Consider the following 13,705-nt stretch of genomic DNA (forward strand, 5'->3'; position numbering starts at 1 on the left):
TGATATGACCACGGATTGGTCCAAACGAAGAATGAAGTCGAGCGCAGGCCAATCGCTGGGGATCTTTACTGACGGTTCGAAAAACCGGTTTGACGCTGTACCAGTTTCTGGCGTTTTCCTTCCTAAATTCTTTAGCTGCGAATTTTCATCGTAAAGTTCGAACTCGACTATTTTCTCTGTGTAATTTTGATCGAAGTCGAAACTTTCGGATAATAGCTTTTATAGATGATAACCGGAAAAACATCGCTACTTCGGATAAACGTTACCGACGGTCAGACGAGCCGTGACCGTCGCGATACGGCACTTAGCGGCGCGTGCATCAAAAATGAAGTTTGATTGGATGTTGTTGCTCTTCGCGCAGAGCTCTTCGAAACTGCGAACTTATTCCACGCATTTGCATCGAAGGTATGTGTGCGCGTGTGTAACGCGTGTGAATGTATATAGAACTGTAAAAGTCGTGCGCTGTTCGCAAGTTCTCGAGAGGTGAATACAGCTGTCCGTTCGAAGGATACGATTTTTGGGATTTTCATTTGCCAAAGTGTAAACAGAGTGGTTTTTTGAGTAATTTTCCGTATTGAAAAATACATTTCAAGGTATGTCGTGTTTTCGATCTGGCACATGTGTTGAATTTTATACCGATGTCGGGAAATTTACTAGAAGGAAAACGCGTGACTAATTTTTTTTTCTAAACCTCGACGATTCGCAGTTTTAATCTTTGTTTTTTGTCGAGTATACGCGATAATATGGATATGTAAATAAAGATACTCTTTATCTGTTTAATGTACTTGTTATCTTTTTAATTTTTCAAGATAAGATCTCTCTCCACCATTACACATACAGCTTTACCTGTAGAGAATTAGAGATCGGGATTTGACAGTGACACCAACGAATATATTGACACATACTAGGAACATAACCTTCAAAAGTGTTGAGTTTGTTGAAAAAAATATCGTGCTTGCTCAATAATATTTGTTTGCGCAGAATATTTGAAACGCAGTTTTGTTGTGTGCTGAGCTCAATCACTTCACTTTGACGTGAAAATAATAGCTTGATTCTCACCTGGATCGGCTGACAGTTGTTTTCAAAAGTACATCTTGCTCAGTACATCTTTGAGTTAGTGTAATAAAATTGACATTGCAGTAGTGGTTTTAATAGTTTAAAGTGTGATTATTCCATAGTAATTGAACAAACAAAATATTTTTTATTTACAATCTTTGCGATTGTTTGAGACTTTCTTTACTTTGACAACAGCTGTGCTAGAACATTGATGTTATTGTAAATAGTCACATGTCTTCTGATGAAAAATAATACATATAACTTTTTAGATGAGCTACTTCCAAATGTAATGGAACTATTAATTTGTTGCTTTTTTCTTCTAGAACTACTTCCACAAAGATGTCCCCTCCAATGGAAAGGATCCAAATCTTGGAAGCGATTGAAAAAGACATTATTACCTGTCTGCAAAGCGCAGGTAATTAAGATTGCTTAAAATAATGTCTATAAATAATTTGTAATAGTTTTACTACCTACTAATATGATTTATTTCATTTTATCTACTCCTAATAGGCCAAGCTTTTATGGAATTGAGCAAAGACAAACCTAACTCAAAGCAAGCAGAAGGTCAGACGCATCAGTTCATTAAGACATTGGGGCTTGTTGAATCCAAATTGAGTGATCAAATTAATTACTTGACACAGGTATCAACAGGTAAATATCAACCACCATATTATTGTTAACTTTTATTAAAAATCATTGTTTTTATTTTTCTCAATGTATGAAATCATTAACAAAACAGATTAATTTTTGCATTCAAATGCTTTTATAAAAAAATTAGTTGCCATACAAATAATTAAAAGCGTTTAATCGGCGTATTGATATTCTTACTAGGCTTTGTAAAAAAATTTGATTTATGTAATTCTCACAAACCAGAGAAAAAATCTACTAAAGTTCATAACAAAATTATGTTGTTAGTTAGATTCTACTTTTTGCCATAATGTTTTGTCATTTTATGTTTTGTGTGGTAAATATAAAGACATTCCAAGTATTACAAACATTTTTCATTTCCTAATAGAAGATAAAATTGAGTGATATCTAAAAGTGCAAATTTTTTATATCATTCAACAAGTAGGTCAAGACAATAGTTTTTTTATTTATAAAACAGAGTAGAAAGATTATTTATCAATTATTTTTTTGAAATTCAACGTTACGTACCTATAGGTCATTTAAAATACTGACAATAAGCACTCTTGTATTAATGGATAAAACTTGATTATTTATCTTATCACTTGTGATCAGGTTGCCTTTTTTGCAAATTAATCAAACATTATTGTTTATTTTGAAAACTTTTATAGCTTCATTCATCACAATAATATTTAAAATGAAATATTATTATTCTAAGACAAATCTACTTTATGCGCAATAATGTTATTTTTCAATATTTTATTTTCTTTAAGAACCATTTGTCAAGATTCTTATAATTTTTTTATTCAAAACACGTTACAAAACTTATAAAATAAATAATAAAGCGAATTCTCCGTATTTACACAATAAACGCAAAAATGTTCTAATTGTTCAAAAAAACATTTAAAAATATACAAACTTACTTCAATTACAATTTAACGGTATCGTCGAAAATACTTTGCGCGGTTTCCCTTTTACAATTGCACTTAAACATGAAATTTTGTTTTTCTAGGTCAACCCCATGAAGGCTCTGGCTACGAAAGTCAAAAGGTCTTGCAAATGGCTTGGCACAGATTACAGCACGTACGGAGTAGAGTTGACGAGCTGGAGCGTCTTAAGAACAAGCATATGCATTCGCGCAGCCTCGCGGCTCTAGGACGGCCTCAGCAGCCGCAGCAGCAGCAGCAACAACAGCAGCAGCAACAGCAACAGCAGCAGATGGCCTCAAACAACGTATCTGCACAACAGCCTCAGACTAACTCTACGACCTCGTAGTTTGTGCTTGTAAGACAATAATTTTGGAATGCAGACTGAACTTCACCGATGGCGCAATCTCTTATTATCTTAGTTTATTTAAATTTTTTGCTTTCTTTTTTTTCTTCTTATACTTTTGTAAAATCTTAAAGGTATAAAAGACCTCTTGATGAAGTCATCAAAATACTTTACGGGTTAGTAGATTCATTTATCGGTGATTCTTGGAAGTCTTAAACTATTGTTTTGTTTTTTTCTATTTTGTTGTGGTAAATTCAACTCCTTATGCTCGTGTGAACTCTATTGAACTGTGCAATACACTTACGTTTTTATTTAACTTTTGATTTTAGTATTTTGAATATTTTGAAGAAGATTCTTTGAACTATTATTATATATTAAATCTAATCTCATAAAACGATAAGTTAAGATTCCTTGACACCGTTGTTATATATTCTTGTTAAGTCAAAAAGTAAATGAATCTTGAATGTTAAAAAGTTCCAAAACGAGAAATGATTCTATAGCTCCTTAGACAAGCGTCCTAAGGCATACATTTTTTTGTTTATCTTTTAACTATGAATCATAAATCGGCATTCATTGAATGCGTTTTCGTATAAAAAAAAACGCACGCTCTTCCTCTCAAATTGGGAGAAAAAATATTGCTAAAAAAACAGTTTTAATAATCTTTCATCGTCGTCATCGCAAATGACTAAGGCACGGCGCCGTCAATGACGGCCATGCTACGTTTGACAGTTGCAGCCAACGACAGACGAGACTTTCGCTCTTCCTCCAGCTGCTTGCACAACTGCGATACCTGCGACTGCAGATCCGTCATTTGGCTCTTCAAGGCTTTAACAGTTTCCGACAGCCACCTGCTAACAGAGACAAGATGTTTTGTCATTGGAAGTTGGATTTGTCGTGTAGGCTTATTTAGGATTGAAATGTATTCCTAACAGAGGAGAAGATACAGCTATTGAAATTTACCGTTGAAAAAATAATCTGTGACTGTTAATAACATTAACGAAGACGATTGTCCTTCATTTTCATAAAAGATATTGCTTTTTAATGGGTTTGATAAAATTGTTGGGCAAAGCAATGTCTGAAACGGTTATATTTAATATATAAATATGAATAAATTGAAAAGAAACAAAATTACAATAATTTTATCAAATCATGAATGTAGCTTTAGTACGAAAAATGAACCAAGATACTGTGTAATCGAACTTATGAATTAATGATGATTTTTTTCAATGATAACATTTAATAGTTTTCTCCATATTGGTATTCAAGTATTTTTATAAATAAAGTGGACTTTTTATTGTGGGAAAACCTCTTTTTAAATGTATTATACAAAATGTATTGTAATTTATAAGGAAATATTTTCCTCAAAGTTAGCAATGTAAATGGTGAATTTATAATATTTAATAAAAGTTTATTAATTTAACCATATGCTTGTTGTTTGATTATTCTGCGTGTTAGTTAAAATTATGACAATTTATACATGTATATCATTTAAGTTAGGATTATCCCCCTTTTTTAATATAAACGTTTGTTATTCATGTTAAATTTTTTAATAACATAGTTATTATAAGCTTGTAACTTATTGGACTAACCTTTTCACATGCTTTTTGTATGTATCGAATGAATAAAACAAAAACTTAGTATATATGTAATATTCAGTAAATCTATCTATTTGAAATGGCAATCTATTTACAGGCATGAAACAATGTCAAGTAAAAAACTTAGAAAAAAACAACTATAATAATGACTAAAAATCAATGTGCAAACAATAACAAACACAATGTCAGACTTTCAAATGAACATTCCACAATAGCAAACAAAATAATATTAAATTTCGACGGCCCTGGGAGTTAATCGTACTACATACCTGTCTTCGCACGTTTCCCAATTTCCGACTCTACTATGCATAAACGACGCTCTATCGTTTACCTTATGAAGGGGGTCGAAATCCAACATAGCTGAAATTGTACATCATCATTATGGCATTATGGCAATTTGCGTGATTTAGCTGCGTCAGCACACAATTATTGATGTATTGCGATGGGAATATTTTCATAGTTTTGGTTGTGTTCCTTTTTTCATTGCTCTTTTCGCTTTTGCTTTTTCGTTATACTTTGTCGAACGCTGAAAAATGGGATTTGCCTCCCAGCTCTAACTCTAAATTCTAATCATATAAAACGTTCTATCGCTACCAAAAACACCACATCAAATTAGTGTCGTTAAGTCGAGCAATCTAAGTATTTATATTGGCATATGTTACGACGAAAAAAGCAAACACACACACACGCGCGCTTCAATTCGTTTAATTCAGTGAAATCGTTATGAATGTACGTTAGAGCCACATTCAGAAATGTGATATATGTATATATGCATTATGCACTGCATTGATGCTTGATGATATAGCGTTAAACTTCACTGAACTATTAGTAGCTCTGTGTTAAAAAAATAAAGCGACAAAAACTCTGTGTAGTGAAAAACCAAGCAAGAATTCTCACGCAAAAGCCATACATCACGCTTTTGTACTTACCAGAGTGTACGGTAAACCTCGCGTTAGCCGACAAACAATATCCTTCGATTACTCTCAAAATTATCGCATCGTCCTCAAACTGTCGTTCATCTAAAAAAAAATAAAAAATATTTCTTGTACAATACATTTTTACAAGTGAGTAGGCATTTACGTTTTCTATAAAAAGTCTGTTTATAATGTAGCTTTTTAAAAATATACTCTATGCAACTCTTAGAGCTAAGCTTCAAAGGCGTTAAAGAAAACTTCTAACTATTACAGTGAGCTATCAAGTGCGCTCGATACTCACTGCACGTTTTAGTCGACCGGCAACTGTCCACAGCATCTGGCTTTCCAAAAGTCTTTAGCGCATAAATCGGTGGTGCTGGTCTAAATGAAGCAAGGCTCCAAGGCGCCTTATTCCCTGGGGACGATGAGTGCTCCGCTCCTGCTGCTTGAAGCTTCGAGTTCTGGCTGCTCGACTGCAGGGAAAATCAAGCGAAAAAGCGTTAATATTCATACCTCTATACTACTCTGGGTATATTATTCGTTGCTTTCGCAAGAGAGACATGACGTAAATAAACACAAGTCAGTGTGCGAGAGATAAGAGAGCATCGCAAAAGTTTCGCAATCGTAAAGAAAAATACATATGTATACGTATATTATGGTCATAGGACAAAGTCACCTCGTATATATGCATAAGGGGATGCTTGTAAAAATTATGCTTAAGTGATTGTCGAATTACACTCGAAACATAAACATGTATAAGAAAACAGAACGTTCAAGCGGTCGTCCTGATTATCGACCAGTCGACCTTGTTTTTTTTTCTTCAAACTGTGCGTTTTAGTTGAGGAGACAAACGCTTTTACAATACTGTTAGTGGATTGTTTTATATACAAGAATATTATGCAGTATTAACTATGCGAATCATGTATGATTAGAAGGGATGAAACGGTTTAAGTGCTACACCCTGACATAATGATTTTAGTAATTATTAAGATTCAGTGCACTTGGTAGTATAATAATAATATATACATTAAAAATCAAAAAATGCAATGATGGTTTCATGAATTATGACAAAGCTCTGTGCAGTCACTAAAATGCTAATAATTTCAATGGTAACCAATTTCAATCAGGATGCAGCACTCATGTTAATTACAGGCTCGGAATAGGTACTTTTAGTAACATATCTTGTCAACTCGTCGTATATACATGTTTCACATTTACACATTGGTATAAAGACATGATCGATAATCAGAACAACCTCTGTGATTCATTTTTAGTGCGGCGTAATCATGCCTTTGTTTTAGTTGTAAGAAAATTCTACAGCAAGGCGTCTAAAATTTCCTGCGCAGAGGACTAATACAAAAAATTGAAGTAAAGAATCATAACAAACGAATAATGTACAGTATAAAAAAAATCATCGGCTTGAGCAAAATAACAATGCTGCGTAAGGTGTATGGCAACAGTATTTTGACGGCAGCGCTCTAATATTTCCATTCGCTCCTATATGATTTCTCTAAGCTCGAACAGATCTGTCAAGTTTCGAGACATCCGGATGCAGTTCGTCGAAATAAAAGAAAAATTGCAAGATCCGTCCGTTCGTTGCTTCATCATAAATTGCTGCTTTCGATGGTTAGTATAGTATACCAAAAAATAAGACAAAGCAAAAGCATACTTCTCACAACATGGCTGTGTGAAAGACAAAAAAAGTTGAGCAGCGGCGTAAAACTTGGTCTCTTTGTAATTTGTGGTGATATGTGGTGATTTTAATTGTCAACGAATTAGTAGCATCTCGACAAACGAATAAGAATTAAAACCTGCGTTCGAAAAGCCGCTACTTTACAGTAAAATAACTCTTAGACTACGATTATTCAACAACAATCTTAGATTTCCCGATGACAATCTTTAATTCTTCTTCGTTCGCCGTTCTTCGGCAAACTCAAATCTGCCTCGGCGTGGTTATCAAACAGTAAATCAAAGTAAAGAATGAAAAACAAAACCCAGTAACGATTAACAACGAAAAAAACTAAAATAAACATAAAACTCCGTGTGTAATATAAAAGTGACGATATAATACCAAGAAAAAACGTTAACAGTGTATCTTTCCAACAGAAACAAAAAAAAATGAAATAATCGAAACGAGTTAAAAGAATCGAATATCATAAAACGCAGCCATGCCATGGAAGAGCTTGCCTTGGTCGTTCGTCATCGGGATCGTTTTCTTCAGCCACCAGTGTGCGTACAGGCCCGAGGTAAAGACCTGTCCTCCCTCTCCTCCTCCCGCGTCGTCGATCCTTTCCTCCTGGGACTGCTGTATCGGGATTCTGTGATGTCCCAACGGCCGACGTCGTTGCCTGGGTTTAGGCGACAGCTGCCCAAGAGGCTGGGTCAGATGCTTCTGCTGTGTGAGCGTTAATTTCGCGAACCTCGCCTCAGGCTCCTCTACTTCATGCCGACAGGTGCAGTGCTCCAGATCCTCGTTTTCACTGTCATCGTCTTGTTCGCTGCTGTCGTCGTTCTTCCCTGAGGGTCCCAGCCGAGATGATAGAAGACTCTTGCAGGCACTTGGCGAGGATTGCTCATCCTCTTCGGACGAAGAGTTGCCGCTTTGTCTCGGAGTAGAGCCGAAAGGCGAGGTGCATATGCACTGATTTTCGAATTTGTTCTCGTCGTTCTCGCTCTCGCTGTGCAGCCCTGCGCTCTGGCAGAACTTTCCAGCGTCGTAGCAGGAGCCCAGCTCCGTCGAGTGATACTGAAAGCTGTCGGCCATGCCAGAGTCCGACGAGCGAGGACTTGCACTTGGGCCCAAGCTGGCCTCGAATTCGGCTCTCCTTAGACCAAAGCCACTGCCGGTTGATTGCTGGTGCTTGGGACTGGGCTGTAGGCGTTTGCCGATCGATCTCCAGTTCTTGGAGTCGTCCGAGCAGTCGCAGAGGTTGGAGAGATCAAGGCGGCCCAGAGGATTCTCCGTGGAACGGAGCTCGCGATACGGCACCGAGTCAAAGTTGGGCACGATGCAGCAGCTGCCGTCACCACTGCTGACCTTGGGCGGAAGACTGCGGCTCGTGGGTTCAGGCATTAACGTCGGAGGTTCGCTGCCGAACACGGCCATCGAGGCGCAGTTCGTTGAGGCATCCTGGCTAGTGTCCATAACATATCGCACGTCGAGCTTGAGGGTCGAGGACTTGCGGACGGGTCGGGCCGTGGCCGCTGCCATCGACGCCGCGAGGGATGCTTTCGAGGGACGGGGAGAAGCGTCGACGGCTACGGAGCGATTGCTGGGGAAGAGGGTATAGGTGACGAGGCAACACTTGCGCATTTTCACGGAGGACAGATCGGGCCTGAATATGTACTGAAAGTAGAGGAGCCGCTTGAGCAGCTCCGGGTGGATGACCCGCTTGCGCACCAGCCGGGCGAAGAAACGCGACAGTCGCGTATACGGCGGATGAGTGCAACAACTCACGTGAGATATGCTGGTGGGCGAGCGACTCAGGTTCGAGGCACGGATGGCTATCTGCTCCTGCGACAGCAACTCGATCCAGTGCTGACGCTCCTCACGGCTGGGACACACCACCGTTATGCTCTCGATCATCGGACCTGTACAGATCAATTGATTCAATAATTTTTAATTAAAATAGTTATTAGTTCTCTTGACGAGAGCGTCAGAATAAATGCATGTAAACACCAGAGCTCTTAAATTTTCTGACTGTTGGGAGCCTGATCTAAATTTGGATTTAGTACTATAGCCCGCTTGGGAGACTGAATAAACAAGGGAACATATGCTTCATCATTTCAATACTATGCTAACGTCTACCGCCATCTGGTAAAGATGCTGGTACATACGCTGGATTCCTCTTGTTTATTACTTTACTTCATGAATCCAGAAATAAAATTTAAAGATGCAGCACTCACCAGAAATTTCGAAGGCATTCTTGATCTCTTCTGATTGTTCTAACGCTACAACATTTATTCCAGTCAAGGGAAGTTTTCCCTGTATAGAAAGGAAACATTAAGCGTTACGAACTGTTTTTAAGAAATCAACTAATAAAAATAGCAGGACAGTCACTTTTACCTCATATACAAATGAACTCATTCTGGCGCTTATACTTAATACGAGTAAAGTCGTCGGAAATAATACAAAATATCTGTCTCTTCTTTCAACCCCTGACACAAGAATGACAGGGCCAACGTGAATAATATCACCTAAAACGTTTAATTCCTCGCCTTCCCAACCTTTGATGCCACTGGTTAAAATTTGCAACGCAAGCTCTCGCTGTTTTCTTATTGCTGCGCAACGATCCTAAACACAATGAGAAAACAAAATGAAAATTTGCACGATTTTTTCAAAGCTGCTCAAATGGTTTTTCACTTACAGCAATATCTCTATATACACTAACGCTACGCTGAGTATCCCCTCTGTCTGGATTATTTTTCTCTGTGTGCCTTTCTAACTCTTGTAGCATAGCCGAATACTTGTCCAGTCTTCTAAAGGGTTTACTAAGTCCAGTAGTTAATACTAATATACCCGGGGATATCGCACCACTCCTTTCCATAAAATCGTTTAATTCATCCCTGTAACATATTCGAGAATATTTAAATATAGCACAAATACCAGGATGATGTCACTGTTCCAAATTTTGCCAATGAGTAGTCAGTGAAATTTTGATGCACATGCAACGGCGCACTGTGCATCCCACTCATAATTTTAAAATAAAATCAATTTCTATTAAAAAAAAAAAAAAAAATACAACATACCTGTATCTATCTAGAATGCAAACTGCTTGCGGATGACAATTGCAATAAGTTGTGTGAATGGACTTCAGTTTAGGAGCTAATGTTAGGAAAATATTTCCTACTCTAGCCTCTGGCCCTTGAGATAATGCACTATCTAAATTTGCTAAAAGACGTTGATGAGTCTCTAAGACTTCATGGAAGTTTCCAATCAACTGTTTGTACTCTTCTTTTTTAATACTGCAAAAGCAAGAACAGAAATTAGATTCTGCTATTTACATGAAAAAACTTGGGAGAATGTTTACTTACACATTGGCTGCTTCTAGAGGTTGAAGAAAATTATTAACTAATCCCTGCAGTTCTGCAACGTTTGCACGTTCGGAATCAACTATGTCTTTTAAGACAATATCCCTGTTCAGTGTTTGATGGATTGGGGAATCAGGTGAACTCTTTTCAGGCGACATTTTAGCTGATGTCGAACCTGAATCTGCAAATTATTAGAAGATGAAAATCTTTTTATTTCAATGTTCATAAAAAAAGTTAGTATTTGCTGATGTTTCAAAGCAGATGATTATTGTAGCTGATGTATTATAGAATTATGAAACTATAAGCTTGCAGTGTAAGTTATTGATTATTGATGTCATTCATTATAAGCAAAGCAAAAACGTGTTATGTTAGCAATGTGCATTAGTATAATGAGGTTAACACTGTATTAACATTAAATGACATGTTATAATTTATGAAAATGAGATTTCAATCTTCATACTACAGCAAAACTGTAGCATGTGAGTATTGAGGTTGGTCATATCGAGTAAAATGTTCTATTCTGTTATCAATTGAAAATCTTACATCACGTACAACATCTTTATCATCCTTATGAAATGTTAGAAATGTCAGTACCTGAATCGCTAAAGCTGAAACTTTGCAAAGATGTACCTGGAGCTTTATACTCCTTGACATAATTGGACGGAAACCAGCCAGTTTTCTCATTAAGTGTTCCTTCCCACCAGCCGCCATCATCTGTCTGTGTTATTGTAATAATGTCACCTTTTTTGAAGCATAGCTGCAAAATTTTAAGAAACAAGAATTATAATACGGTTAAGTAAATTAGAACTAAAATAGAACAAAGTCAATAGAGACTACTGTTAATAAGAATATAGGATTTTGGATCAATAATAAGACTATAATTAACACGACACTCTATTCAATAGAAATAATGACTGATATCTGCGTGATTTTAATTGACAAACATTTGCAAACTACATATTGAACTTTCTAGATACACTGCTCAGATTGAGATAAGAGGTTCTATTTTAGTTCTAAAAGTATATATACTCTAAGGTTAAAAAGTGTACAGTTGTCACGCTCATATATAATACATATAATTTCCATTTCCAATTATTCTTGAAGAGAGAAAATTCACTATTTTCAGAATTACGTCAATAGTTGAGGAATGGCTCAAGGCAAGTACATAACTTTTGTTCCAAAAAATGTAAATAGGAAGCTATATTAAAAAACCAAAGTATTCCAATGATCCGCAACGAGTATCAAGGTGATGTACAAATTAAAAATACCCACTCAACATACTTTTGTAGATTGGAATGTTAACAAGTTCAATGGCAACAACAAAAAAAAAGAAAGAACTCTACAGCTCTTGAAACAATCAAGCACGATATCCAAGAGCAATAATTGGAGTGAAAGAGCGAGCAAACAAGAGGCACTAAAGATCACCAAAGTGGATCAAAAAAAGAGAGGATAGGGCAAATCTGTGCCAAGTGCAGCGCAGCACAGAGAGCAATAGGTATATGCGCTACAAACCCACCTCATCGTTGTTCTTTCCCTTGAAGGAGAAGAGGGCTGTGACGAGTTTGGGCCCATCGGACTTGGACATCTTGCTGGCTATCTAAAAACAGAACGCATCGTCAGAGAAAGCAGCACGAAGACTAAGTGTCCCTCAAGGCGAGACAGACGACTGCAGCAGCATCAGCAGTAGCAGTAGGCGAAAAAGCGCATCAGGCCAAAACGGAGTGGGGTTTTGGCTCTGACTAGCTGCAGAGTAAGTATACGTCGCGTACGTACACTTACGCCGCGAGTGTGTGTACTTTACCTTGAGAATCGTCGAAAAGCATCAAGGCTTCTGGCCGAGCGCTGAACAGATGATGCACTCCTCCCCCAGGGCTGCGGGTGGGATGCAGTAAGTGTGTAGCAGAATAGATAAGCGCACGTGATGACACACCAGGCGAAATTCCACCGATGAATTTCCCTCTCCGAGATCTCGGAGATTCCGTGCTGGCTGCTGTTGTTCCGCTTTGAGATCTCTCTCTCTCTCTCTCTCGCTAAAACTAGCTAATAATATATAAAATTGTACGCTCGCGTTTTGGCAGAACTGCGGCTATAAATAAACGCGCACACGGCGGCGCCTACACTAGCGGGTAGGTCGCGTGTGCATATGAATACACACAATTTTATATATATATATATATATATACTTGGTGAGTTTATCGGAGTTTCGGAGTTCGGAGTAAGTGTGTAGAGCTGTCAGACGACGAATCGTGTCGCGAAACTCGGAAGAAACATCGAAATTTTTCTGAGTGTCGCGGGCGGCGCCCCAGATAACAACGTGTCGGCACAGAGACGTCCCCGTGACGGCACGAGATGGCGGCATCCACGACAGCACGCGACGTCCAGCTGCCGCAGCACAGAGACGGCACGTGACGGCACGGCGAGACAGCACGACGTGCCGTCTCTGTGCCGTCTCTGTGCCAGCAGAAAACGCTACCGGCGGGGAGCGATTTTATCGCATATAAAAATAACGCTAAATAAAAATTAGTTAGAACGCATAACTAAGCATCTACATCATAAATAATTAATAAATTTTGTTATATAGTATAAAAAAAATTTTATGTAAGAAAAAAAAATCTGCCGGGTGTAGGGCTGGAACTCACGATCTTTGGATCAGAAGTCCGAAGCTCTAGCCTCTGAGCCACAACTCTTCTTACAATTTGATGCACAATTGCACCTAATAATCATCGCTAATAATTAGAATTATGTAATAAAATAATGTTTAAATGTAATTCGGTTTGGAGAGAATAAAAAAAGTAATAAATGTATGCTCTTTACTAATTAAAGTCCATAATTATTAATAATGCAACATTCTGAGCACGCGGCACGCGTGCTGTCGCTGTGCAGTCTCTGTGCCGTCGCGTACAGACGCCCTAGGTCGAGACAGCAACTGGACGGCACAGTGACAGCACGACGTGCGGCACGTCAAGAGCATGCTCTGCAAAATACGCCCGCCAGATGTCCCCGCTTGATAGCACAGAGACGGCACACGGACAGCACGCCGTGCGGCACAACAAGTCTCGGTGGAGACAGCACGTGCTGTTATATCTGGGGCGGCGCCGATGAAAAAAACACTTGGCCGTAAGGTGGCAGCACTCGCGCGCTGTGGCGCGAAAAACGCAGCGTTTTGAAATAAAGTCACCGAAGTATGGAATGGGATATTGTATTAGGCGAAAT

General features: G+C 38.2%; 2 protein-coding genes across 27 annotated transcripts; one reads left to right on the top strand and one right to left on the bottom strand.

Annotated features, from left to right (window-relative positions):
• Nucleotides 1-2: 2 nt before the first annotated feature.
• Nucleotides 3-4,377, top strand: LOC100118021 (mediator of RNA polymerase II transcription subunit 11). Of its 14 annotated transcripts, none has more exons than XM_031921314.2 (5): nt 3-483; nt 1,380-1,471; nt 1,567-1,707; nt 2,693-2,964; nt 3,682-4,377. In XM_031921314.2, exons 1-4 carry the CDS (start codon nt 326-328, stop codon nt 2,953-2,955), a joined length of 654 nt encoding a protein of 217 aa, XP_031777174.1. In that variant the 5' UTR covers nt 3-325; the 3' UTR covers nt 2,956-2,964; nt 3,682-4,377. The 14 variants fall into 14 exon arrangements, with proteins under 14 accessions (XP_031777174.1, XP_032457625.1, XP_032457618.1 ...); XM_032601734.1 differs by having other exon boundaries at nt 3-405; XM_016990370.3 differs by having other exon boundaries at nt 332-593.
• LOC100678140 (rho guanine nucleotide exchange factor 7) lies at nt 1,727-13,549 on the bottom strand. Of its 13 annotated transcripts, none has more exons than XR_004345225.1 (14): nt 12,676-13,549; nt 12,294-12,528; nt 12,009-12,089; nt 11,087-11,249; nt 10,496-10,673; nt 10,211-10,426; nt 9,829-10,027; nt 9,528-9,755; nt 9,368-9,446; nt 7,649-9,052; nt 5,763-5,934; nt 5,477-5,566; nt 4,817-4,907; nt 1,727-3,803 (listed from the first exon to the last, which is right to left on the bottom strand). XR_004345225.1 is itself a non-coding variant. In XM_031921308.2 (13 exons), the coding sequence occupies exons 2-13, from the start codon at nt 12,075-12,077 to the stop codon at nt 3,638-3,640; spliced, it is 1,782 nt and encodes a 593-aa protein (XP_031777168.1). In that variant the 5' UTR covers nt 12,078-12,089; nt 12,294-13,501; the 3' UTR covers nt 1,727-3,637. The 13 variants fall into 13 exon arrangements, 8 of the variants coding, with proteins under 8 accessions (XP_031777168.1, XP_031777173.1, XP_031777165.1 ...); XR_004345229.1 differs by having other exon boundaries at nt 11,123-11,249; nt 12,294-12,532; XR_004345224.1 differs by having other exon boundaries at nt 12,294-12,532.
• Nucleotides 13,550-13,705: the final 156 nt, after the last annotated feature.

Source organism: Nasonia vitripennis, chromosome 1, assembly GCF_009193385.2.
Source record: "Nasonia vitripennis strain AsymCx chromosome 1, Nvit_psr_1.1, whole genome shotgun sequence".
In the NCBI taxonomy this organism is placed as follows: domain Eukaryota; kingdom Metazoa; phylum Arthropoda; class Insecta; order Hymenoptera; family Pteromalidae; genus Nasonia; species Nasonia vitripennis.

Excerpts from the sequence above, each read along its gene's own strand:
- LOC100118021 (XM_031921314.2), top strand. The coding sequence starts at position 326 with ATGAAGTTTGATTGGATGTTGTTGCTCTTCGCGCAGAGCTCTTCGAAA. Across the intron at positions 484-1,379 it reads TGTTCGCAAGTTCTCGAGAG|AACTACTTCCACAAAGATGT; the intron begins GTGAATACAGCT and ends TTTTTCTTCTAG. Across the intron at positions 1,472-1,566 it reads TACCTGTCTGCAAAGCGCAG|GCCAAGCTTTTATGGAATTG; the intron begins GTAATTAAGATT and ends TACTCCTAATAG.
- LOC100678140 (XM_031921305.2), bottom strand. The coding sequence starts at position 12,077 with ATGTCCAAGTCCGATGGGCCCAAACTCGTCACAGCCCTCTTCTCCTTC. Across the intron at positions 9,053-9,367 it reads GAATGCCTTCGAAATTTCTG|GTCCGATGATCGAGAGCATA; the intron begins GTGAGTGCTGCA and ends TGATCTGTACAG. Across the intron at positions 4,908-5,476 it reads GAGGTTTACCGTACACTCTG|CTATGTTGGATTTCGACCCC; the intron begins GTAAGTACAAAA and ends GTACAATTTCAG.